The sequence below is a fragment of the Peromyscus maniculatus genome, chromosome 5 (genome assembly GCF_049852395.1).
Source record: "Peromyscus maniculatus bairdii isolate BWxNUB_F1_BW_parent chromosome 5, HU_Pman_BW_mat_3.1, whole genome shotgun sequence".
NCBI classification, from domain to species: Eukaryota; Metazoa; Chordata; class Mammalia; order Rodentia; family Cricetidae; genus Peromyscus; species Peromyscus maniculatus.
In genome coordinates this window covers 140,664,576-140,692,124 of record NC_134856.1, presented here as the reverse complement: position 1 = coordinate 140,692,124, position 27,549 = coordinate 140,664,576, and the positions used below count along the sequence as shown (strand labels likewise).

Genomic DNA, 27,549 nt, shown 5'->3' with positions numbered 1-27,549 from the left:
ATAAACAACCTTTCTGCATGACAGTGGTTAAAGTATCTAAACACTTGATGTGTTTATTCTGAGTGTTTCCATTTTTCTAGAACAATCCTATATACCTGTTTTTACTATCTGAATATACACAGTAATAGGTATTTGATATATGATGATGAACTAGATGGTTTTACATTTTTTGAACCTTAATTTGTCTGTTTAACTAAGTCAGTTGTGTGTTGAAGATTGTGAAGAATGTCAAAGTACCCCTGAGAGGGAAGTTGTCACTGACAGTATTGTCAAATCCCCTGCACTTGACAGTGGCCAACCAGCCAGCCTCTAGGAGCTGAAGTGGGGTCTGCTCCCACTGTTGTCTACAGGAGATGAAGGACCTGGTCTTGAGAGGCATTTTATTCTTACACCTTGGTTGTCAGTACTTCTTATTCTTCTTCATGCCCTAGACCAAGTGTCTGAGTGACTCCACTTGGTGATTTTCATTGTCCAAGATAAGTTGTAACACAAATTTTAAAAGGTCTTATGATAAAAAACCCACAGCCAGATATCAGGGTAAATGCTGAAAGATCAGAGAGACAAAGGAACAAGCCACAGCCACCTCTCACCTCACCCACTCCATAAATCCTTTGTTTGGATGTTTTTGTGTCCTCACCTGAAAGACTTCAACCAAAAAACGCCTCTAGCTGAAAGGGATGCTTCTACCGAAAAGTCTTTAGTTCCTGTCGCCTGATGCCTTATATACCTTTCTCTGTCCAGCCATCTTAGTGCTAGGATTAAAGGTGTGTACCACCACTACCCAGCTCTATTTCTCTCCTAGAATGAGTCAATCTCATATAGTCCAGGATGGCTTTGAACTCACAGAGAGCCAGTCACATCTCTGCCTCCTGATTGCTAGGATTAAAGGTGTGTGCCACCACTGCCTGGCCTCTATGTTTAATCTAGTGGCTTGTTTTGTTCTCTGATCTTCAGGTAAATTTTATTAGTTTACACAGTATATCACCACAGTAATTACTAAATTTTGCCTAGTGAACATTTAAGGAAAAAATCCCACTGAACCAGTCACATGTGACTCCTGAGTACAGATACTTCTGGAGAGTAAAGCCGTTTTATAACTGCGTTGTGTTATAGTATTTGTGTGATGTTTGTGGCTAAGCAATCTTTATTATGTTACATTTTGAATATACGGTGTTGAGCTGTCCACTGACTCACATATCCTTGTTTGAACAGGAATGCTTGGCAGTCAGGACTCTTGATCCTCTTGTCAACACCTCAAGTCTGATAATGAGGAAGTGTTTCCCCAAAAACCGCTTGCCGCTCCCAACCATCAAAAGTTCTTTCCACTTCCAGTTGCCAGTGATCCCTGTGACTGGACCCGTGGCTCAGCTCTACAGCTTACCCCCTGAAGGTAGGGCCTTAGGCTACTATGGGACTCCGTTGACATAGTTATTTTAAACTTGTGTCCGATTCCTCAACAAAAGGCCTTAATGTGACCATGATAAATCCCCACATTTACTTTAGTCAATAAGCATTTCTTTAGATGTAAGAAACTGAAGTCTAATACATACATACATTGCATGTATGTCAAAGTGAGTTGTGAAAACACAAGAAATTAGTCAACCATCAGTGTAAGTTTTCAGAGTGTAAGATGGTGACATCAGCCGGGCGGTGGTGGCGCACGCCTTTAATCCCAGCACTCGGGAGGCAGAGCCAGGCAGATCTCTGTGAGTTCGAGGCCAGCCTGGGCTACCAAGTGAGCTCCAGGAAAGGCGCAAAGCTACGCAGAGAAACCCTGTCTCGAAAAACCAAAAAAAAAAAAAAAAAAAAAAAAAAAAAAAAAAAAAAAGATGGTGACATCAGATGCTTAGGCCATTCATTATGTTTAGGATTACCTGTGTAGCTTTAAAAGAATTTATTGCATATTATGATGATGATGATGATGATGATGATGTGGGTGTGTATGTGTATTGTGTGTGCCTCATGCATTTATGCTCATGCTACAGTGAGCATGTGAAGGTCAGAGGACTACCTTTAGAAGTTGGTTCTTTCCTTTCACCACAGGGGTCCCAGGGATCAAACTTATAACATCAGGCAATCCCACTGAGTCCCATTGCTGGCCTGATTTTTCCTCCCATAAGTTAAAAACCTAATCACCAAAATTAGCAAGAATTGAACAAATAACTTACTTGGAAGAAGAGTGAAATTATTTGAGGTAGGCTGCTTTTCATTTTTAGTGTAACACTGTAGGTATGTAGTAAGGAAGAATTGAAACTTTCCAAAGTGGTTTTTGTTTTTGGTGGTATTTACTAAAATGGAAAAGAGAAGTAGTTATGGATTGTAGGGTAAAAAGGGCCAAGGAAAAAATGCTCTGCCCCTGACCTGAGACCTGTGCCTAAGAAAAAAAACCCTGATCCTGACTTGACCTCAGTTCTAGGGCTTGAAATTGCAGCAATCCCTGAGCTTGCCCCAGAACCACACCACAAAAATCCACTGATCCTGCTGGGTGGTGGTGGCGCACGCCTTTAATCCCAGCACTAGGGAGGCAGAGGCAGGAGGACCTCTGTTAGTTCGAGGCCAGCCTGGTCTACAAAGCAAGTTCCAGGAAAGGCGCAAAGCTACACAGAGAAACCCTGTCTCGATCTCCGATGAAATCCTACATAAGGTCTGTACCTTGTTCAGTTTGCTGCTGTTGCTCACCTGAGGCAGCCACCCTCCTGGATTCTTCCTTCCCAGTAAATCTCTTGAGTTAGGTTTATTTTGGTGTGACATTTTTGCCAGAGTGGAGCTCAGATATAGAGAACTGTAACACTATTGCCGGGGAAGCTTTCCCCTAACAGCAGAGTTGTTACGTTCCCAGGATCTGAGCAGAGCTATAACATAACGTGTGGACCTGAGAAGAGCAGAGAACAGAGAGCAGAGAGTGAGCAGAGAGAACAGAGAGAGAGAGTAGAGCAGACAGCAGAGAACTTCGCTGGGCAGATCCTCCTCCCCTGCTGGAGCAGAGCTGTTATGCTTGCATTGGGGAAATCTTTCTCTCAAGCAGAGCTGTAAGCTGCTATGCTTATCATGACTTTGTGGTATTCCTTGGCTCCTGACTACCAGGATACCTTTCTATCCTAGCTGCAATGCTTGCATGGATATTCATAGAATTCTGTTTTCTAATTAATTATATCTTTGAAAAAGTTTTTTAAATTTTTAATTATTTATAAAATACTTGAAATAAATGTTTTAAAAGTTTTCAAGTAATCAGTAGTTTTTAATCCTTAATATGGATTTATTAAATAAGGTATATTATTATTAATTTTTAAAAAAAATTGAATTATCTAAACACAGATTTAGTTGACATGAAATCCAAAATGAATCAACTTCTTTCAAAAGTCAGGCTGATGAAATAGCTTGTAGGTAATGGCATGTTATACCAAGCCTGATGAATTGAGTTCAATCCTCAGGACCCACAAGTTGGAAGAAGATGGACTCTGGCAAGTTATCCCCTGACCTCTACAGGAGTATGTGTGTGTGTGTGTGTGTGTGTGTGTGTGTGTGTGTGTGTGTGTGTGTGTGTGTGTGTGTGTGTGTGTGTGTATTAAAATAAAAAAAATACAAAGTTTAAAAGTCAACAAGATTGAGTCTAGAAAGTTCTGAGTAAGATAGCTGAGTGAAATAGTTTTATGATTTCTCCTTTCTGTTCTTCTGAAATTTCTCACAGACTTTGAAAGTGAGGACATTTGTAGGATTCTGACAGGCAGGCAAGAGGAGACTTTAGGAAGCAGTTACCCTGATGTGGTAGAGGAAGGCCGAGGACCAGCACAGTCTTCTTCCTCTCCAGTGCAGTGTCTCTGGCTCCAGTGGTGCATTAATTGGAGTTTTGGACATCTTGCTTTCCCCCTCTAAATGTAGGAATGACGAGGTGTGCACTGTAGGTGTTAAATGGTGGTTCTGGCTGGTGGAAGGCTGGGGAAGCTCTTCTATGATGCAACAGGAAGTAACAGCAAGGAGGAAGTAGAATACATTCTCAGAGTGATGTTTAGTCAGAGTCCAGATTAAGGGATAGTGAAAGTTCACCTGCAGTGTAGTGAATTCACCAGGCATGGGAAAAAATGAGAAAGGTGATATTTTTCTGTGGGATCCTTTTCTGTATGTTTCTCATATTTGATGAATCACTAAACTAGAAATGTGTTTAGTTGTTAACTCACAAGCCTTCATTCAAATGGGATGGGAAGATTCTGTAGACTCCTTGGTCAAGGAGGATGTCCTTATTCTGTTTTCCATTCCTTTCTAGTGTGTCAGAATTATATTTTAGCCTTCCTTAGCTAACATGGGAGTTCCTCTGGAATAGGTCTGGACTGTTTCTTGGCCATCATATCAAAAAATTCTCTACTTTTGGATGATTAGATGAATGTTGTCATTTTAGTGTAGCTTGATTTTTCCGCCTTGCCCACAGTCAGGACAAACCTCTGTCACCCGCCAGTCCCACAGCCGCTCAGACCCAACCAAGTAAACACAGACACTTATATTGCTTTCAAACCGCATGGCCGTGGCAGGCTTCCTGCTAACTGTCCTTATCTTGCTAACTGTGCTTTTATCTTAAATTGATCCATTTCCATACATCTATACCTTGCCATGTGGCTGGTGGCTTACTGGCGTCTTCACATGCTGCTGGTCATGGCGGCGGCTGCAGCGTCTCCTTCTGCCTTTCTGTCCTTTTATATCTCCTCTCTGTTAGTCCCGCTTATCTTTCCTGCCTAGCCACGGCCGATCAGGTTTTATTTATTAACCAATCAGAGCAACTTGACATACAGACCATCCCCCAGCACAGCCAAGTGCAGACCATCTCAAACACCTGCACTCAGGCCCATGGTCCTAATCATCCTCTATACGGACCTGCTGGGTAACGCCACAAAGAACCTGAGAATGGGCTCCCACAGGACATACAGATCATCCCACAGCATTTTAGTCCATTTCCCAACTACCTAACTTAGTATGGACACCATAGAAGTAGAGCTCCATTTCACAAGACTTCCACATTAGATACCTGTTGTATGCCCAGGCTTCCTCTCTTTTGGAGTGACTATAAAGTTGTTAGGGGGTTTCCACAAGACTCTGTTAGTATTGATCATTTGCTAGATATAGATTTGTGCTAGGACAGCTCACACCAGCCAGGAACACTGTGTACATTGTTTGTTATAAAGGATACAATTCAGGTATAGTCAGAAGGAAGTGCAGAATAGGATTCACGCTCTCTGCAAGCACATCCTCCTCCTAACATCTTGATGTGTTCACTACCCCGGAAGCTCTCTGAGCTACATTCTTTAGAAAGTTTATGGAGGTTTCATAAAATAGGCATGATCGATTAAACCATTGATTGTTGATGACTAATTAGTTTGTAGGTCCTCCTTCCCTCCTCAGAGGCTGAGAAACAGGGTTGAAATCCCCAGCCCTTTGTTTAGTCATGTCACCAGCCTCCATCTTGAAGCTACCTAGGGTTTCCTCATTAGAATAGAAGACATTCCTGCCACCCAGGAAATCCCAGGGGATTTGGCAACTGTCATGACCCAGGGACAAAATGGAATAGATCTCTATCACAACTACAGTTTTAACCCCTATTTTCTCTTTAGCATCCTTTATAAATTGTATGACGATCATAAGGGTACATTTATTATTTGCTGAGTGGGTAGAGCTAGACTCAGGACTTGCCTTCTTGAGTGCCAAAAGATAGTGAAGTGCCATCTATGAAGATCTGAAGGAAAAAGTTCTGATCTGAGGTTTCTACACCTTCACTAGCTTCCATTACGAAGGTGGTATGTTCTTAGATATGTGGTTGTGGAGCTGTATATATTATGTGCCCTTCCTTAAGTGATGAATGAAGTATTGATCTAGCCAGTCAAGTGATGAATTCAGATGTTGAGAATGCAGAGGGCCCCACAGAAGAACAGTTGTATTAAATGCTAGAACTTGCCCACTCTGTAATACCTAATAGTCACTGCATTAATATTATGACATAACAACCAGTTTTGTTAGAAGGCTCATAATGTTACAATAAGCAGAGCCTTGTACATGAACAAATAAATTTCATGTTGATAGATTTCCCAATATAATTCTTGCATTTCTAAAATGGTACTTGAAGAAATGTACATTTTCATTTGTAACATACTCAACAAGAGGTGTTCAGCTTGGCCCCATTGGCCCCTAGGACTACACAGGCTAACATCAGAGACTGCCCCTGTGTCATTCTGGGTAAAACTTTGGGGGCCTTTGTTTCTCTTGAATGAACCCACCACTGCTATGTAAAAAGCAAAGGAGTTTCAGAGATGAATAACGAACCTTTTAGAGATCTGACTGTGAAACATGAGCAAGCATGTCAGTTTCGATAGTAAATCTAAAGAGATAAAATATTCTTATTAAAGGCTGCTGTGGTAGGGCCTTTACTACCAGCACTTGGGAGGCAGAAGATAGGTAGATCTCTGCATTTGATGCCAGCCAGGTGTACACAGTGGGTTCTGGGCCAGCTAGACCTACACAACGAGATACTGTCTCAAACAAAAAGTCAAAAGCAACCACAACAACATTGTATTAAAAGATCAGGACTCTTACACTGGGTGAAAGAGCAGATACTTACTGGAGAGTTAAAGAAGTGGTGTGGAAAGCTTGACAGGAAACTAGAAAATGTATATAAGGAGCACTGTTTACAGAGTACAGACCCAGAAGGAAATGAGCATGAGACAGGACCATACATATGCTGCATGGCAGGGTGAAGTCAAAGCTGTGATCAGTGAAGTAGTCAGTAGATGAGTAAGTATGCCTCTGAGTACCTGGCAAGTTAAACGAGGGGATGATGTAAATCAAAGTCACGCTACAGAGAACACTCTTAATACATTTTAATTGATTATTTACAATACATTTAATTGAAATATAATTGAAATAGTACTTTAGGGACATTAATTGATTAAAACAATTTGAATATATAATTGAAATAGTATTTTAGGGACATATAATTGATTAAAACTGACTGGAATAATAAAAAACCTGAAATGGAGTATGTAGTCAAGTTTGTTTGCTGATATCAACTGTTGATGACATCATAGATTAGTTCTCTCAACTTTCAAGGAATTTTCCCATGCTTTATTTTCCAGAGCATAGAAAAAAAAGAAAAGTTTAGAAGTTAGCATGGGCTGAAAGCAAAACCTGGTAAGGGTTACCGGAGACAGCATGCAGCTAAATCTCACTAATCAAAACAAGTGTACAAATCCTACAGTAGAGCAGATTGAACCGGGCAGTGTTTATTTGTGTAAGACATCCTGGTTATTTTTAAGAAACGAAGTTCACTGTATTATTAAAATGGGTGAAGTTGATTATTAGTAGGTCAAAAAATGGAAATCAGTTATTTCAGTAAATACCATGAAGAGATTCCAGATAAAATTTATTAAGGAAATTGGCAGTTATTTTGAACAGTGTTACAAACTTTTGCCTATACTGTACCTCAGAAATAGTAATGAGATATTAAAAGATATATCTCAAATCATGTAGGTCAGTAAGATAGAAAAAGAAAGGACTTACTCATTGAGAAGGCTAGATGGATGAATTGTGGAGGATATCATTACAGTGTTACCCAGGAAACCATGACAAAAAATTTAAAAGCACCAGGTACAAGGAAAATGAATAAAATATAGTTGTTTTCCTAATCTGTGTCTGCATGTTTATAAAATCAAACCTTTATACACACTGCATATCGCATACCTAAACGCCTAAAAAATGTATCTCTATACACAGATATATCAACACCTGTAGGCTAGCCTTAGAGATTAGCTTTAGAGATCTAATACATACAACACATAGAGGGGAGGTGGACCTTATTTATAGGCATAGTGAGAACAATTCCTTTGTTTATAGTTTCTGAGTCCTTTTCCTTTAATGGTGGTATCCCAGGGATGCCCTGTATTTGTCTTACTAGCTATCAGAAAGATATGTAGAAGTGTTTCCTGCATTGCTGTGGTTAATATATACAAGAAAGCAGATGACAGCTTTGATTTATAGCCACTGGTTTTGATTGTATGCTGAAGGTATAGTTAATTCTTAGCAATGCAATGCTGTAAGAAAGTGTCAGGTGTTCTGAAGCTGTATGATGTTTCACATTTGGAGCATGTACCTAAAGGAAAATACTTGGAACATTTGGCCTCAAGTTAAAAACATTTTTTTTCTCCATTTCTAAACTCTGATTTCCCACACTATTGAATCAGGTATTTTTTCTGTTTGCAATAGGCCTTTGTTGAATTTAGTGCTTTTTTTTCCTGAAGAGTGTTTTGGGTTGAAAGTGCCATTACTCTGTGAGCAGCCTGGTGCTTTACTCCTGTCTCTCCATAGTTATGCTCCATGTCCTTTTACATGGAACTCTGTGAGTGTTTCTTCAAGCTGTTTTCTTTCATTCCCTTAGCCTTAACTGTCCCTCTTGATTGGTGCTACTTCACTCATATGTTCTCCTCTTATACCTGCCAGAAAATGCAAGTTGTATCAAGCCATTCTTTGCTTGGAAATCCTGGGGTTATGTTTTGTAGGTTTAAAATCTAACTGACTTGGCAGACTGTGTAATATCCATCCTATGTTACTTATTTATTTAAATTTCCCAAGCACATTCTACATGTCAATCATATTAATTTTCCCAATATCCTATCATCTCACTTTCTTTTTTTTTAAAATAGCATTCTCTCTTTTTTTTCCTTTTAATTTTACAGTACCATTCAGTTCTATATATCAGCCACGGATTCCCTTGTTCTTCCCCCTCCTGCCCCCCTCCCCTTCCCCTCACCCCACCTCCCTTTCCCACCTCCTCCAGGGCAAAGCCTCTCCCGAGGACTGAGATCAACCTGGTAGACTCAGTCCAGGCAGGTCCAGTCCCCTCCTCCCAGACTGAGCCAAGCGTCCCTGCATAAGCCCCAGGTTTCAGACAGCCAGCTTATGCACTGAGCACAGGACCCGGTCCCACTGACTGGATGCCTCCCAAACAGATGAAGCCAATCAACTGTCTCACCCATTCAGAGGGCCTGATCCAGTTGGGGGCCCCTCAGCCTTTGGTTCATAGTTCATGTGTTTCCATTAGTTTGGCTATTTGTCCCTGTGCTTTATCCAACCTTGGTTTCAACAATTCTCACTCATATAAACCCTCCTCTTTCTCGCTAATTAGACTCCCAGAGCTCCACCTGGGGCCTAGCCGTGGATCTCTGCATCCAGATCCCTCAGTCGTTAGATGGGGTTTCTGGCACGACTATTAGGGTATTTGGCCATCCCATCACCAGAGTAGGTTAGTTCGGACTGTCTCTCGATCATTGCCAGCAGTCTATTGTGGGGGTATCTTTGTGGATTTCTGTGGGCCTCTCTAGCACTTTGTTTTTCCTTTTCTCATGTGGTCTTCATTTACCATGGTCTCCTATTCCTTGTTCTCCCTCTCTGTTCTTGATCCAGCTGGGATCTCCCGCTCCCACAGGCTCTCTTTCCCTCGACCCTCGCCCTTCATTACTCCCACTCATGTCCAGGCTGTTCATGTAGATCTCAGCCATTTCTCTGTCATTGGGCGATCCCCATGTCTTTCCTGGGGTCCTGTTTTCCAGGTAGCCTCCCTGGTGATGTGAGTAGCAGTCCAGTCATCCTTGTTCCACATCTAGTATCCTCCTATGAGTGAGTACATACCATATTTGTTTTTCTGAGTCTGGGTTACCTCACTCAGGATGATTTTTTCTAGATCCATCCATTTGCCTGCAAACCTCATGATGTCATTGTTTTTCTCTGCTGAGTAGTATTCCATTGTGTATATATGCCACATTTTATTTATCCATTCTTCAGTTGAAGGGCATCTAGGTTGTTTCCAGGTTTTGGCTATTACAAACAATGCTGATATGAACATAGCTGAGCAAGTGCTCTTGTGGTATGATTGAGCATTCCTTGGGTATATGCCCAAGAGTGGTATAGTTGGATTTTGGGGGAGATTGATTCCCAATTTTCTTAGAAAGCGCCATATTAATTTCCAAAGTGGTTGTACAAGCTTGCATTCCCACCAGCAGTGGAGGAGAGTTCCCCTAGTTCCACATCCTCTCCAGCATAAGGTGTCTTCAGTGTTTTTGATCTTAGCCATTCTGACAGGCGTAAGGTGGTATCTCAGAGTTGTTTTGATTTGCATTTCCCTGATGATTAGGGATGTTGAGCAATTCCTTAAATGTCTTTCAGCCACTTGGGTTTCCTCTATTGAGAATTCTCTGTTTAGTTCTATAGCCCATTTCTTAATTGGACTGTGGCAATTTTACCAAAAGCAATCTACAGATTCAATGCAATCCCCATCAAAATACCAACACAATTCTTCACAGACATGGAAAGAATACTACTCAACTTCATATGGAAAAACAAAAAACCCAAGATAGCCAAAAGAATCCTGTATAATAAAACAACCTCTGGAGGCATCACAATCCCTGACTTCAAGCTCTACTATAGAGCTACAGTAATAAAAAACAGCTTGGTATTGGCATAAAAACCGACATGTGGACCAATGGAATCGAACTGAAGACCCTGACATTAATCCGCACACCTATGAACATATAATTTTTGACAAAGAAGCCAAAAGTGTACAATGGAAAAAAGAAAGCATCTTCAACAAATGGTGTTGGCATAACTGGATATCAATGTGGAAAGGGCTGCAAATAGATCTATATCTGTCACCGTGCACAAAACTTAAGTCCAAGTGGATCAAGGACCTCAACATAAATCCAGTTACTCTGAACCTACTAGAAGAGAAAGTAGGAAGTAGTCTTAAACTCATTGGCATAGGAGATCACTTCCTAAATATAACACCAGTAGCACAGACACTGAGAGAAACAATCAATCAATGGGACCTCTTGAAACTGAGAAGCTTTTGTAGAGCAAAGGATACGGTCAACAAGGCAAAACAACAGACTACAGAATGGGAAAAGGTCTTCACCAACCCCACATCTGACAGAGGACTGATATCCAGAATATATAAGGAACTCAAGAAATTAGACATCAAAACGATCATCTCACTTTGTTATACTTCCTCTTAGAGCCTCACTGTGCAGCGCCTAGGTCTCCTTGAGGTGCTGCCCTGTGAAGTGCTCAATGGTCATCCCTTGGCCCTATGTCCTTTGCGGCCATTTACTGTCTGCCTGGCATTCCTCCTTTAGGGCAGTAATTATATCTTTAAAAAGTTCCTAGTTTGTAACCCAGTATGTGGCACATGGTCAGTGAAATAAATAATTGCCAAGGAATGAAGTGAATTATTGAGGTTTATCAGAATACTTCATTTGGGCTACTGTAACATAGAACATTACTAGATTTGTAACTGAGAACATCAGTAGTAAAACAATTAATTTGTAGTTTTCTAAGTTTTAGGGCCCTTCCACATACTTTCTCTGGTTTCTAGGGTTGAGATATATTTATAGGTGTTTTTAGTAAGGAATCTAAAAAGGAAACGGAACAACAAAAACAAAAACAAAACCTAATATATGAAATTGTTGAAGAACAAAAAAAGAAAAAAAATTTGTTGAGTAGATGAACGTGATAATTCAATTATAAAAGAAATCTCCTTGCCTTTCCTTGGCGATCGGATACTTTATGCACACTGTGCGCGTCTGCCTCGTAGGTCCTTGCCTCTGACTGACGTGTGTTTTGTATCACAGTGGATGATGTGGTAGATGAAAGTGACGACAATGACGATGCTGATTTAGAAGCTGAAAATGAAGTAGAAAATGAAGATGACCTAGATCAAAATTTTAAGGTTGGTACATTTTTATCATTAGTAAACTTTATAAATTGTATATCTCAGCTTTAAAATAGATTTGTTGATGCATAAGACTATAGATAAAATGTTTTATCCATGTCTTTCTATTGTAGCTGAATCTATTGGTCAGAAAACAGCCCTAATGTGCTGGCCATTGGCCCTGAAGAAAAAGATTTCAAGCTTTCTGACTTAGCTTTGGAAACATAAGGGCTCTAAGGAGAGCGGCTTGTGACTGCTGTAGCAGTTTCTTCCTCTGTCAGCAATCTTGTGGGGCTGTAAAAATACTAGGAATATAGTCTGTAACAGAGGTGCTTAGTGATGATGTCACAATTTCTAAGAGGAAATGTAAAGCTGTTGCTTTATACCTGAGCTGTTCAGCTGAAGAGGCTGGTGTGCTCTCACTGTTGTGCTTTGTCTGGAAGCTCAGAGACTCTTCTCTGTTTTATTTGGCGCAGACGAGTCATTACAGCATCTTCAGAAAAGTGGTCTCTTTGATTGTCAGCTGCTTAACTTGTTTACCGCCTGCTTTAAGGGGAGAGCTAATTTTATCTCTGCCTGATTCTGTTTTTTCTTTCTTTCTTTTTTTTCCTGGACTTTCTTTCTTATATTGGACTGTTGGGGTTGGAGAGATGATGGCTCAGCAGTGAAGAGGACTTGCTGCTCTTGCAGAGGACTAGATTTGATGCTTAGCATTCAATTGGCAGTTCATAAAAGTTTAACTCCAGCTCCATGGGACTTGACTATAGACGAATTTCTAAAAGGTCTTGTTAATAAAAACAAACCTGGAGCCAGGTGTTGGGGTGAATGCTGAAAGATCAGAGAAACAGATCAAGCCACAGCCACCTCACCTCTCCAGTTCCTCAGCTGATCTTGTTTCCTCAGACTGAAAGCTTCTGAGTCTTCACCTGAATGGGTCTCAGCTGAACTGCTGCCAAAAACCTAAAAGCTTAATCAGCTAACAGCTTCTAGTTTCTGGTCCTCACGACTTGTATACCTTTCTGCTTCCTGCCATCACTTCCTGGGATTAAAGGTGTGTGTCACCACACCTGACTCTGTTCCTAGTGTGGTCTTGAACTCTCAGAGATCCATTTGGATATCTGCCTCCCAAGTGATATAATTAAAGACCACCATTTTCTGGCCTCTATGTCTATCTAGTGGCTGTTCTCTTTTCTGATCCCATATAAGTTTATTAGGTGCACAATATATTGGGGAACACAATATCACCACACTTGACACTGTTTATGGCCTCTGCAAGTACCAGGCACACATGCAGAGCACATATATTCAGGCAGACAAAACATTCATATACATGAATTAAAAATAAATAATACTTAAAAAAAATCTTGGAATACTACCTTAAAATTGGGGCACACTATGTATTTGACTTTCCAGAGTCTAGAATACTGGGAGATGTATCTTAATAATAATACAGAACTAATTTCATTACCACTGATGTGATCACAAAGAAAAATAGGGCAGGCTTTGATGTTAAGATCATTCTTGGGTAACTGGGTGTTTGGACCTAACATAAGTAATGGAATTGGTAGGTTCCCAGATGTGAATAACATTCTCAGGGAAGAGGAGGGGTGTTGAAATGCATTTGGGAGTTTTTGCAGGGTACTTTGGGGTAGTGAAATTCATGAGATTAGCATATGAATTTCTACCAATATTTTAGTAATAAACATTGAAGTATATTTGGTATAGTTGATTCTTTACTTCTCATAGTTCTAATTAAAAATACCTGTGATGGTTAAGAGTATAAAGATTAGGGAGTTAGGAGAATTGGAACAGTGACTGATTTGGCTGCTAGAAAACTGTGTGCATGTATGCACATGCTCAAAAACAGGTATTTGAGAGTGGGTTAGATATGTCAGCTCTTTTGGACCTTCACCCATGAACATACACCATAACTGCAGGACAGCTATTGATGTTCTACCAACTTGCCATCTGTGTCCAGTTTATCATTTGCTCTTGTAATGTCCTTTATGAGGATTTTTACCCTCTCTGCTGCAGGATCTAGCCTTATATACTGCGTTTCCTTGTCTCTCACTTGGTCCATTCATCTGAAACATTTCCATAAATTTCTTTGCTCTTGACATGGGTATCTTTGAAAAACAGTTGTTGGTGTCCATTTTTCACTGAGTTAAAAGGGACAGTGATTGCTCACATATTGTCTACTTCACCTTAACAAAACATTTATGGTTATGAATGAAAAAATAGTATTTATTGAACACTTAACCGTGTGCCAATCCAAGCTTTTCATGCACTATAACCATCAAATCCTCACAGCAGTGTAGACAAGGCACAGAAGGCTATGTATGCAAGGGGCCAGGCAGTGTGGTGGAGGTTCCACTTCCTCACCACTGCTATGTGTTTTACTGAAATGTCCTCTTCAAGCCCATGATGCATTGGCCAAGACTTCGAGCTGCAGCTGCACGAGCCTCTGCCTCTGCCTTAGGTTGGCTGTTGCACTTGGGCAGCCTCAGTTTTGCTCGCCTCTAGGGAGGATCCACAGGTTCTTCAAGAACGGCTGTGCTGCAGTGGGAAACCTGGGGCTGCTCTGCTGTGGTTGGTGGTCGTCTTCCAGACCGCCTTTTCTCACCAGCACGAGTCCGCACACTCTTCCCCTTTCTAATGCTAGAGTGGTTGTTTCTAACAGCGAGCCATATGCCTCTGTGCAGTCCTGGCTGGCCTGGAACTCAGAGATCCACCTGCCTCTGCCTCCTAAGAGATAGGATTAAAGGCGTGTGCCCTGCAAGAAAAAATAACTTTGTATTTTTTACTTTGGATGATTACATGTTCATCAAGAAAATTAAAACATTATTTGTTGATAGATAAAAACTTAAGTGAAATTATATACTCACAGAGTAATAATTACATGTTAATGATAATATGCAAATAAAACAAATATCTTATTAATAGGAATTACAAAATCTTATTCATTGATTATATGAATAAAAGCAAATTCCCAAATATAAAATGTTGAGAAGTATCATATATTTTTTCCTTAAGATTATTAGTTAATGTTCATATATATTAGGTACTATATATGAAGGATTTAAGCATAATAAAATAAATTTGCTTTAGGGTAGAAATGAAGTAGTTTATGACAATATGATAAATAGGAAATTATAAATGAGGCCCACTTGAAAATTAGTAACTGGTCTTTCTATGCCTCCTTACCCATCTGTGAAAGTTATGAGTTTGTGAGAGGTAAGCTGTTAAGGATCTTAGAGGGTACTGTGGGTCCTAGGTGAACTAACACTTGCCCTCCTGTCATGAGGCACATCAATTCTTTAAAGAGCTTAAAGAGGACAGCCAGGGTTACATAGTGAGACTCAAAAATACAAGATAAAAAAATTTAGGGACAAAATTGATGACATGTCTTTTTTGTTTGAGGACATAGTTGGGATTTATCCCCCCCCCCCTTTTCTTTTTCCTTAAAGGCACATTTTGGGCACTTGTATCTGAAAAAAAAAAACACAAAAAAAAAGCCACACACTGGCTATAATGTATACTTTGGAACCTCTCTAACTAGTTTTATATTCCAGGTTGTCCAATTGTAAGCTCCTTAACATTTGGTGCACATCACTCCCCATCCTCGGTCAGATGGTGGAGATAAAATAAGCATCTCTACTTTATAGTGTTGTACAGAATGACTTACATAAGGGAGTTTGGTGCATGCCATCGAATGTTAGCTACTTTGTTACCATTTTTGTTCTATATAAATGTTTTCAATTTAATTTTCTTGAGTTTTACTTTACAGCAGAATGATAGGGATATTGAAGAGAGCATATGTGATCTTTATTTTTTGTATTTTTATTTTTATTTCATCTTGACGAGCCTGAAAACTCTTGTCTGTTACTTTAAGATTAACCATGACCAAACAACAAAATCAGCACCAATGATAATCTCCAACTTATTAAAAGAACTGATTTACAATTAAATTGAATATAAACTTTATTAGTAATTATTTACTAACCGTAAGTAATAATATTTTGGAACATTTCAAATATAAAATATAGTCTCTAACATTTTTGTATTTTTATACTAATGACATGTTTTATTATTTCAGAATGATGATATTGAAACAGATATTAACAAATTAAAACCACAACAAGTACCAGGACGAACAATAGAAGAACTAAAAATGTATGAACACCTCTTTCCTGAGCTTGTTGATGATTTTCAGGTATAAATATAGAACGTTTGGTCTTACCTGGTTTTAATAAAAGTTCATTTTTTCTCCTTTATGCACGTAATTGCCATTTTTCATTTCTGAAAAAAATGGCATTCATCTTGGTTTCCTGGATGATATGGGACCGTAATATTGACATTTCAAGCTGAGTTGATGACCTGTAAGAAGAGAGAGCATTGGGCTAGTTTTTACATTTTATAATCACTTCGGTTCAGCACTTTGGCTTGCTTTTTAAAATTTGTCTTACATTCTTACAATGGCATTATAAAAGCACAGCGCAGTCTTCCTTGTGTTGGTGGTGCTGAGGAGTTGTGCAGCTCTCCCCTCCCCTTGGTACCCCTGTAACACAGCAGCAGTCAGCACAGAGCGGGCAGCCTGCCGCCCCGACAGTGCAGTGCAGTTATTCTTAGCATTTCTCATTCTCATTTACTGTGACAGAGTGATTCAGCTTGGGTTATACAACACACCATGTTGACTGAATTGTTGGCAGTTAGTAGATGTAGTTTTTTGTTCTCTCTGTTTTGACTGTGCTGGGCTCTTAAGTCTGATTTTCAAGTGTCTAAGTTTGGCTGGGCATGGTGGCATGCACCTTTAATCTTAGCACCAGGAAAACAGATCCAAGTAGATCTCTGTGAGTTCAGACTGCCAGCTTGGTTTACACAGTGAAATCAAGGCCAAAAAGTATGTGTTTGGGCTAGCTAACCTCAAAGACTTGAGTAGCTTTTGCTATAAATGTTGTTGCTCTCCAAATCCCATATCCTTAATTACAGTTGATTAAAGACAGATTACAGTGAGTTTATAAGTGAGACATAAATGAGAACTATTTGCCAGTTTTTCTTTTGTCTTTGGGAGTAAACTTAGGAGCCTTGGAGTACAGTGAAAGTTAACCTCTTGTCTCCTCATTCCTTGTCCTTCTTGTAGGTTTGAAGCTCATTGGAACTTTGAAACTGAAAGTAGAAGGAGGTCAGGAGTCAGGGAGAAAGGAGTTGGGGTGAGCAGGGGAGGTCAACTGGGGAGCAGTGAGGGAAGGAGAGGGAGCTAGGAAGAGCATTTGGTGAAGAATATAGAGTGAGTAAGTTTTTCTTCCATTTAACCTAGAACAGCTGTTGAGTTACTCTTTTTTAATGTATTTGGCTTCACTTGAACATTTGAAGATGAATACTTTGTAAATCAAAGCAGTCAAGTAATGTTATAGTGGTTTTGGGTAGGAATTGATTAGCTAGAATATAATGACTTCACCTATTTTCCTATAGTTATATGCATATAGGGATATATAATGCTATACAAGTTATAGCTTTGGTGTGGGAGTACAGTAGAGTAATTTTATAATTTTTATAATGGGTGTCAGGTTAGGATTTAGATCAGGGGGTCTCAACCTGTGGGTCACAACTTCTTCGGGGGTCGAACAACCCTTTCACAGGGGTTGCATATCAGATATCCTGCATATCAGCTATTTACATTACAGTTCCTAACAGTACAAAATTACAGTTAGGAAGTAGCAAGGAAATAATGTTATGGTTGGGGTTACTGCAACATGAGCAACTATATTAAAGGGTCACAGCATTAGGAAGGTTGAGAACCACTGATTTAGATTTTCCAAGCCACTTCTCCTTTCCAAATTGTGATACACATCTGTATTTAGATTCCCATGTCCTAATCCTAGTTTACCGCTTAGCTAGGCTTGATGGGCTCCTGTATAGCCTCCAATGATGTAACAATGTAAACGGGTGGCCAGCTTGTTCTTGGTTATTTCCTTAGTGTGTTTGGTTCTAATTTGGGTCTGAGTTAAATGTAGCAAGTAAAGACATATCTATCTGAGAGTCAGAGCTCCTGATATGCTACTTCAGGTAAGTAAGGCAATATGCACTTATTAGTGTGTTGTGTATTTTGCCATTAAGTTATAGGTGTTAATTATTTTAGTCCTATATGTTAGGGAAATAGCACTTTGTTTTTATTTACATAACTGGATTTATTGCCAAGAGTTGTTCTCGTACTTGATTGTCTTTCTCATTTTAAAAGTTTCAGAGTTTGAAGTGTATGCCTGAATAGTAAGAAGAAATATTTAATGATATATTATTGAGGATTGTAAAAGTTTATTGATTCTCTTAATAGTGTTTGAAAGAATCTTATTCAACCATCATTGAATGAATTCCTGGCATATAATATGACATTAAGAATATGTGAAATTAGTTGCTTTCAATATTAACCATTGAAATCTATGACAGCTAGATGTGTCTGCATCCTGACCAATATCCACTTTGTTCCCAGATGTATAAACCTTGCTTATTCAGTTGCTGGCTGGAAATGAAATGAATGTCATTTGTAGGCAACAAAAAGAAGTCTCTTTTTGCAGGGCAGAAGAGGATTGGACTCTGGTTCTCTTGCCCACTAAGCAAGCATTCTGTTTTTGCATTGTCTCCCAGTGTCTGTCTGTCTGTCTGTCTGTCTGTCTGTCTGTCTGTCTGTCTCTCTCTCTCTCTCTCTCTCTCTCTCTCTCTCTCTCTCTCTGTGTGTGTATGTGTGTGTATGTGTGTGTATGTGTGTGTATGTGTGTGTATGTGTGTGTGTTTATTTAATGTGTATGAGTGTTTGCCTGCATGTTTGTTATGTGCACCACATGCATGTCGGGAGCCCATGACGGTCAGAAAAAGATGTTAGGTTTCAGAAGGAGCATGTGAAACAAATATGATCTTACTTTTATTAGCATATTTTAATACTGACAGATAACAGATTAAACTTACTTTTTCTTAAACAGGACTATGAATTAATCTCTAAAGAACCCAAACCTTTTGTGTTTGAGGGGAAAGTTCGAGGCCCTATTGTTGTCCCTACAGCTGGAGAGGAAGCGTCTGGGAATTCAGGTAGTGTAAAGAGAGGAGCTGTGATGAAGGAGAAAGTGTCTCCTAAGGGAGAAGAAGCCAAGGACGAAGTCAAAGGCAGTGACAGGACACTGCCACAGCAGCTGGGTGGTCAGAACAGAACTGCTTCTTCAGTTCACACATTCAGCAGTGACATTGTGAAGGCCTTAGACCGAATCACATTGCAGAATATTCCTTCACAAGTAGCCCCAGGCTTGACTGCAGGGATAAGGAAGGACTGTGGTCTCCCTCTCACTGTCCTCTCATGCACGAAAGCGTGTCCACATGTGGCAACATGTGGAAGTACTCTGTTTGAAGGGCGGGCAGTACAGCTCGGGAAACTGTGTTGTACTGGAGTCGAAACTGAGGATGACGACGACAGTGAGTCCAACTCATCAGCAGAACAGCCCGCCTCTATTGACGTCCCTGATGGACCAACACTCCATGACTCAGACCTCTACATTGAGATTGTGAAAAATACCAAGTCTGTTCCAGAATATTCAGAGGTGGCTTATCCTGATTATTTTGGTCACATTCCACCTCCATTCAAAGAGCCTATTTTAGAAAGGCCTTATGGTGTACAAAGGTGAGTTGCAGACTTCTTCCTCCTCCTAAGTAAGACCATTGTCAAAATGTAAGGCATACTTAAAAATTCTGTTTGGGGTCTCTAGGAAAATACTACTGTGAATTAAGATACACTGGTAGGATGCTTTGGTTGCTCTGAAATTGTCCCTGTTGATAGTTGTGTCTGGAGAATGATCTACAATTGCTATACTTTGGATTTTGAGTAAGTAAGTTCATTAGGTGTATACAAGAACAAACACATAGCAAGTAGCAGAAAGATAATAGAACATCAAATCAGGCACTTAGAAATCCAACAGAAATGGCCAGAGAAGCCCTGTTGAAACAGTGAGCTGTAGGACCAGTTTAGAGTCCCAGGTAGTGTCCTGGGACTGCAGTGTCTTCCTGGTGACTGCAGGCATTTTATAGTCTGGGGTAAGTAGTAGTGACCTGTTGGAATATGTCCCTACAGCTGTTCTCAAGTGTGCAGTTTGCACTACCCTTGAGCTGTTTGCTAGGCTCCTTTCTTCTTGTCACAGGGCCTGGAATCAGCCTGCTCCAGGACAGGGCATCTCTGAGGAAACTTGAGATAAACGTGCTTGAGTCTGAGACAAGGGGCCTACTTACCGTCTTTCTCTGACAGTTCTCAGCAAGTGCAAAGAGCACATGATATAGGCTTACTGTATTCTGTAAGCGTGTTACTTATTTAAATGAAAGAATAATAGGAACCTGATACAATGTAGAAATTTGGTTTAGATTGCACCTAAGAATTTGAAAGATTATTTAATGATGTTTGAATAAATACTGTCTTAGCAGTATTTAGTAATTTTTTATTCATACTTAGTTTAGACATGGTTTTAAAATGGGCTATAGATGAAGCAATAAGGATGCATTATTTTGTTTGAAAATGTAGCTGGAAATAAAGAGTGTGAGAATTTGGTATTCATAAAGGCACCAAGTGAAGTAAGTGATTTTTAGTGTGCCAAAACAAATAAAACATAGAAATTGTTGCTAGCACCAGCCAGTGCATACTCAGCACATAAAAAAACCTGTGTAAAATCTGTTTAGTGTGTCTGAACTGGTTTTGGTGACTTAAAAAATGATATCTCATCAGTTTTTGATACACTCTTATTGCAAGTAGGACATATACTGGAAAGGAGGAGGCCTGGCTGTCTGCCTCTGAGCATCCTAGAGTACAATGTCTTTAGCCACAGCGGTGCATTTTACCTACAGCGTATAGTACTACTTAATGCTTCGCTTGACACCTGAGTGATTCTCCTCCTCTAGTGACAGAAGTGAGTGAGTGTGACAGAAATCCTGTGCCTTTCAAAGCCTAAAATATGCACTGTCCTTTCCTTTATAGGAAATATTTGCTTACCCTTATAGCTAGGTAGTCTTAAGGCTTTAAAGTTTTACATTCATGTCAGAAAAGTCAGATGTGGCTATTTACCAGCTGTTTATAAAGCTCCCAGAAAGCTCGCTTCCTGAAGTGCACTGAAGACGTTGGCTTCAGTGTGCTTGTGTCAGCTGCCTCCTCTCTGTCAGCCTGTTCAGAGCAGGTGATAGATGTTCTGTGGGTCGTTTGCCAGTGTCATTCCCTGTCGGAATCTAGTAACATTACAAAGGAAAGATATCAAATTAATTAATGCTTTGTCACTTTCAGAAAAAAAAAAAAAAGCAACCCATTCCTTACTTAGTAAGTTAGGCATGATGGCACATGCCTGTGTGGTCCCAGCCACTTGGGAGGCTGAGCCAGGGTAGCCGTGGCAGCATAGTGAAATCCATGCTTAAAAAATTATCCTGTGGAATGCTTTAGTGTTATTTAGAGTTCTCTTGTATTGTTACAGCCTTTGTAGTGTGTAATTACTGATCCTAGTTTTTTTTAAAAAATAAAATTCAGTATAGAATAAATAAATTCTGTTGAAAAGTCTCTGACCCAATTGCAAAAGAAAATGTCAAGATTCATATGCATATCTACTCAATGTAGATGATAAAGTAACAGTAAAATCGTAAGTGGTATATTTTTCATTTCATTTTATCAGGCAATGCAACAGCTGTGAGTTCTCAGGCAGTTTGCTTCCTTCTTCCTGTGAGGCCTTACTGTCCTCTCCTGCTGCTCCTCCCAGTCTCTTCCTCAGGCTCAGGGGACATTGTGGAAAAGGAGGCAGAAATAATGTGAGGTCAGAGGGTAGGAAGCAGGACTTCTAGATGTCATCTGGGCAAGACACAGCTGAGCTATTTGCTACTGATAGATTTAGAGAGTGGAGACAACATCACCCTCAGTTGTGTACCCACTACTGACCCAGCAGGCTCCAGTGGACACTTCCAATCCAATAGTTATATAGATGGTCTTGGTTAAACTAACTGGGTCACAAAACAGAACTATAACTTAATCTTTGAAACTAAATGTGATGGCAAATATTGTCAACCTGATAGGGTCTAGAATCTCTTAGGAGAGGCTGAGGAAGTGGTTCATTGGTTAAAGTACTTGCCATGGAAATTCAAGAACTGGAGTTGAGATCTCTAGCACCCACATAACTGCTGAGTGGGGTGGTGGCCTGCTCGTAATTCCAGTACTCAGAAGGAGGAGACAGGAGATCCCTAGAGCAAGCTGGGCTAGCTAGACTAGCTGTATTGGTAAGCTCTCATTGAATAAGGTGAGGAGAAATCAAGGAAGATTCCCAGTGTTAGCCCTGAGACTCTTCATATACCCAGATGCATATGCATGGGCATTTGCATATATGGGTGCGCCCATATGTAGAAACACACATGTGCATTCACCCCTCCAGCCACATCCCCCACCTCCAAAAAATAAAATATAAAAAAAGCCACCCAGGAGTTAGCCTGCTCTGGTGGGATTATCTCAGTGTGGTTAGCTTTTGGGTTTGCCTGTGAGACACGGATTTACATGAAGTTAGCCTCTGGCCATATCTGTGAGAGATTAGATAACTGCGGTGAGAAGACTGGCCCTTCCAAGGCCTGGGGCTGAATGAGAACTGAGCAGCAGCTTTCACTTCCTGCTTCCTGACTGCAGGTGCAGGATGGCAGCCTGGCCTCGCTTCCTGCTGCTGTGCTTTTTCTGTCCTGATGGACAGTAACCCCTGAACTGTAAACCACGAGAAACCCTTCCCTCCTCAAGCTGCCTTATTCCAGCAACAGGAAGAGTAACTGACAGACTGCTCCTTTTCCTTATAGACTATTTTGTATGCACTGAGTTATTTTTCTATAGCATAAATTGAGAAGTAAATTATGTTTAACTATTGAGTAGATAAAGAAATTTTTACCTCATACTTTTCTCATGTTTTAGTTTCTTTTTATGTTTAAGTGTCACACCTTTTAATATTTTCTTCATAATGCCTGGGTCTTCATTTAGGATGAGTTCTATGCATATTTAGAGCTTAAGGTTATATTGTTGTCACAGCTTTCCATCACTGTGACAGATGTCTGTGATCAACCACCAATACAGAGAAAAGGCATATTCTGGCATGTGTTTTCAGAGGTCTGAGTGCAGTTGGTTGACTGCTGTGGGGCCTATGAAAAGGCAGAACAAAGTGGCAGGAGTGCAGATAAAACAGACCATTCACCTCATGGTAGCAGGGAAGGAGAGCTGGAAGGGGTGGAGAGGAATGGGTGGGGTTCTTAGTATCCTCTTAGGTGTTTCCCCATGACCTAACTTCCTTCCACAAGGCCCTCCCTCCAGCGGTTCTCCAGCCTCTGAATGGCAGCCCAGTTGGTGACAAGCCTTTAACTACGGTCTTTGGGAGGCACTTCAGGACTAATGATGTTGTTAACTTTCTTTAAGTACAGAAAAGCATCTTTATGTAGGGGGTAGTTTCAAATTTTCTAGATTAAAAAGTCTTCAAGTTTGGGTTCAGTGTATTCTTGAAATTTTATTGGAACCATTTTGGCAAACTTTCTCACACTGCTTTTCATAGATCTATAACCAAAGTTCTAATTTCTATTGTTTGTCTTTAGCTGATGTGAACAAAGTTAGAAGTTAAATAAATCCACATAGTGGACTTCTTCTTCCTTAAGAACTCATTATAGGGACTGGAAAGATGGGTCAGTGGTTAGAACACATGTTACTCTTGCAAAGGCCCAACTTCAGTCTCCAGCACCAATGGTGGTTTACAGCTACTAGTACCTCTAGCTCCAGGGAGATTTGACACATTTGGTTCGTACACACACACAATTTAAAAATAAAAATAAATCTTAAAATTGCTTTGAGAGATGGCTTTGCATTAATGCCATCAATCCTTGGTGCCAGTTAGCCTGGAGTCAGCATCTGCCCTGAGGTCTGAACTCCTGTCCCAGCTGTGCCTTGTTTCCTCCTGGTGCTTCCCTCCTTCCCAGTTTTTTTCTCCCCACACAGGAAGGGGATTCTGGCTGGGTGGCTGGGTGGCTGGGTGGCTGTCCCCTGGTGTCCCCCTCTCCTCCTTTTCTTGTTCCTCACTCTCTTCCCTAGATTTCTCCTCCTGGATACTCTCTCTGCCTGCCAGTCCCACCTACCTATTGGCTGTGCAGCTCTTTATTAGACCAATCAAGGGTTTCAGACAGGCAAAGTAACACAGCTTCACAGAGTTACACGAATGCCACATAAAAGAATGCAACACATTTTTACATCATTAAATAAATATTCCACAGCATAAATGAATGTAACATATCTTAAACTGATATTCCATAACATAACTGCTAGTTGGATTCTTGGGCTAAATTCCTAGCTAGATGAGTTTTAAAACCTTGCAGGGTGTCTTAACTCTCTGGTTCTGTTCTATCTCCAAATATGCACACAGAATTACTTGTTTAATGGTTAGTCCATAGGCTTTCTGATTGAGAGGCCTAATAGACATTCTAGGCTAGCTTCTCTCCCACCCTCTGCCTTTACAAGGTTTTGCTATGGCTGTCTTTTTTTTTTTTTTGTTATATATATTTTTTATTTTACAATACCATTCAGTTCTACATATCAGCCATGGGTTCCCCTATTCTACTATGGCTGTCTTTTATGTGGTTAGTTTTTAAAGCTCAAGCTTTGATATATGCTGATTTTTATTTTTGTGTGTGTTAATTTTTTGTATACAAGTAAAGGAATGATTATTTTTATTTTACACAATTATTATTTTATACACTTTCACTCCAAACTTACTTTGAACTTTTGTCATTTGTCTTTTATGATTTCAGGACAAAAATTGCCCAAGATATTGAGAGGCTGATTCACCAGAATGATATCATAGACCGGGTGGTGTATGACTTAGACAACCCTAAGTGAGTCTGATCTCTAAAACCTTTTATTAAGTTTTAGTTTTTATAACAAAATATTAATATTATTTTAAAAAGATAAAATAATTATCTTTTTATCATATTTTCCCCATATTTTATTGTTGCTGTTTTCATCCTTTAACAGGTAGGTATATGATGATCATGATAACTCTTGTTCATTTTTTTAAGTTGAAAGATAGCATAAGCCTTTGTTTTTCGGTGAAATTTAAAGGATATAAGCTAATACCGTGATTTTGGAAAAATGAAAGTACCTCTACTTATAAATGGGATTTTCATAAGAAATGTTGTCCTTTACTACTGTGGCACTGGACCAGTCACTGGAGTTCCCACCCTGACCTTGTGGCTTGGCAAGCCAGCCATTTGCTACCTTTGAATTATCATTGATAGTGTGTGTCAGGATTTAACTGTAGTAAATAAATAAAAATTGTAAGTACTCAAATAAGAAATCCAGTCAGCTTTATTTGAGTCTCTCCTCTCCTTACTGTATTAACTACTTTGAGGAAATTTGACATTTTACCTATCATGATTGGAGGAGACAAACTTTTAAAAATGATTATTGGTAGATATGAGTAAAAGCTCTATCAAAGGTGGGACTGAATCTGGAATATTCTTTGTTGTTGTTTATGGCAGAGTCTCCCAATGTAGCTTAGGCTGACATGAACTCACTGTGTCGCCCAGGCTGACCTCCAACTTAAAATACTTCTGGTTCAGGAGGCATGTTTCACTGTTCCTGACTTTCAAATCTTCTTACACAAGGAAAGAATAATATACCTTATTAAGCATGTAGTTATTTCATTGTTCATGCTTCCATGTTAGATGTGGAACCCAGAGTATGGGCTTGTCCAGCTTGTTCCTAACAGATGTGACTATGGACAGAAATGCTGAGCTTCTAGGAGTTTCCTAGTCCTTGTTTTAGATGAGACTCTTCAGAGGAGCAGGGTCAGGCAGACAGAGTGCCTGGTGTATGGGTGCTCAACCACATGATAGGTAAAGCCCCTACCTATCCATGTTAACTCAACCACATGATAGGTAAAGCCCCTACCTATCCATGTTAGCTCAACCACATGATAGGTAAAGCCCCTACCTATCCATGTTAGCTCAACCACATGATAGGTAAAGCCCCTACCTATCCATGTTGGCTCAACCACATGATAGGTAAAGCCCCTACCTATCCATGTTAGCTGAAAGCAAAAGCTGCATGCTTTGTTAGAATTATGGTTACTTACCTGGCAGTTTTAAAAATAAATCTTTTTTTCCCTATGTAATAATCAGTATTTTAGAAATGACATTTATTCAGCAAGGCAAAGTCTTTATTATGGGTATAAATGTAGGAGCAAGTCTCTTGTAATTATAATGAGTATAAATGGAAGTCACATTTTTTCTTTGTTGTATTTGCTATATTCTTTGCTTTAAAAGGAAGGAGGGAAGCAGTGTGTATTTTTGATCTGTCCTCTAGTTTTAGTCTTTGCTTATCTGTTTAAGTGTGATATATTTTAATATGTTTATTTTAAAATATTTATTTAGCTATGCCACTCCAGAAGAAGGAGATATTTTGAAGTTTAACTCAAAATTTGAATCTGGGAATCTGCGCAAAGTAATTCAAATTAGAAAGTAAGCCATTTAAACGTCTTCATTCTGTGTGTGCACAGACACTCCCGACTTTCCGTCAGCTGTCTTTGTCTTGTGTTGTAGAAGCGAGTATGACCTCATCCTGAACTCGGACATAAACAGTAACCATTATCACCAGTGGTTCTACTTCGAAGTCAGTGGGATGCGGCCCGGTGTTGCGTACAGGTTCAACATCATCAACTGTGAGAAGTCCAACAGCCAGTTTAATTATGGTGAGGCTCTTGCTCTCTCCTGTGAGGGGCAGGCTGTTAGTTACCTGTAGGACCAGAAGTCAGCACGGAGGCACCACCTTAGATATACTCAGTGTCTCTGGTTTCCAGACCTCAGCCGTTGATCATGCACAGTTTGAAATAGCTTAACTCTGGTTGGCTGCTCAGAAGAGCTACCCTCATGTAACAGCCCTGCGGTAGCTGTTGTTGATCTCATCCAAATGGAGCACAATTGCAAACATCGTCAGGGGTTTCTTCTTTACTTACTTAGCGTGTTAATATGCTGCATAGGTTTGATTTTAGGATATTAAACCAGCCTTGTTTCATTTATAGAATGAATCATAGAGTTGCTAATGTTTGTTAAAAATGTTTGCATTTTAAGCTGAGCCCAGTGCTGCATGTCTGTCATTGCCTGTAATCCCAGTCCTGCCTAAGAAAGAAAATGTGGAGCAGGATGGGTGAGCCTACAGTTTAGGCTAGGGCTGCAATTCAGTGATGGCTCAGTCCACAAAGTTCTGGATTCTGTCCTCAGCTCCAGAAGAGAAAAAAACAAAGAAAAAATATTTTTACACTTGTGCATAGGAAGCTGTACTTCCCTCTGCCCAGCTCCCCTCACCATATCCACTTTTGGTATCAGGACAATACTGACTTGGTACAACATGGCACATCTTCCTTCCATTTTCTGGAAGTCCTTGTGTAGAACTGGTGTTAATTCTGCAAGGCATGATGGAATTTTCTAGTGGAACCATCTGAGCTTTAGAATTTATTTTGTTGGCTGTCTTGTAGCCTGGAATCATTTCCTTAGCAGTTGAGGACTGTTGGGGCTCTGCTACATGGGGCCTGAGCTGCAGCAGCCTCTGCTTTTCCTAGTGGGTCCATTTCTTCCCAGGTGTCAGTAGCTCGCTGTTCCTGTGTGTTGTGGTTTCTCTGCTTGCAAGGTCTGTGCTGATAGCCTCAGTTTCATTTTCTGTAATGGTAGCTGTGTCTTGGCCCTTCTTTGTCGAGATCTTGCTTAGCTACCCACACAGAACTCACATTTTGCTTACCTTGTATTCACTGAAT

At 40.0% G+C, this 27,549-nt stretch overlaps 1 protein-coding gene and 1 long non-coding RNA gene across 37 annotated transcripts in view; one reads left to right on the top strand and one right to left on the bottom strand.

Moving 5' to 3' along the window:
* LOC143273506 (uncharacterized) overlaps positions 1 to 4,213 on the bottom strand; it is a 44,008-nt gene extending 39,795 nt beyond the window's left edge. For 2 of the 9 annotated variants that reach the window (XR_013051695.1, XR_013051696.1), the window contains exons 1-2: positions 3,757 to 4,050; positions 2,169 to 2,288 (exon numbers count right to left, since the gene is read on the bottom strand). This is a non-coding gene — a long non-coding RNA (uncharacterized LOC143273506). Of the gene's footprint in view, positions 1 to 2,168; positions 2,289 to 3,756 lie in introns of all 9 variants that reach the window. The other 7 variants (XR_013051691.1, XR_013051694.1, XR_013051692.1 and 4 more) reach the window with 7 other exon arrangements.
* Positions 1 to 27,549, top strand: part of Agtpbp1 (ATP/GTP binding carboxypeptidase 1) — a 150,106-nt gene that overhangs the window by 51,886 nt on the left and 70,671 nt on the right. For all 28 annotated transcript variants that reach the window (XR_001578707.3, XR_013051680.1, XR_013051685.1 and 25 more), the window contains 7 exons: positions 1,213 to 1,390; positions 11,655 to 11,752; positions 15,831 to 15,947; positions 18,709 to 19,397; positions 24,551 to 24,634; positions 26,174 to 26,260; positions 26,342 to 26,490. Coding sequence is in view for 18 of the 28 variants with exons in the window: in XM_076573478.1 (XP_076429593.1) it covers positions 1,213 to 1,390; positions 11,655 to 11,752; positions 15,831 to 15,947; positions 18,709 to 19,397; positions 24,551 to 24,634; positions 26,174 to 26,260; positions 26,342 to 26,490 (1,402 nt within the window). In the remaining 10 variants the exon portion in view is untranslated. The remainder of the gene's footprint in view (positions 1 to 1,212; positions 1,391 to 11,654; positions 11,753 to 15,830; positions 15,948 to 18,708; positions 19,398 to 24,550; positions 24,635 to 26,173; positions 26,261 to 26,341; positions 26,491 to 27,549) is intronic.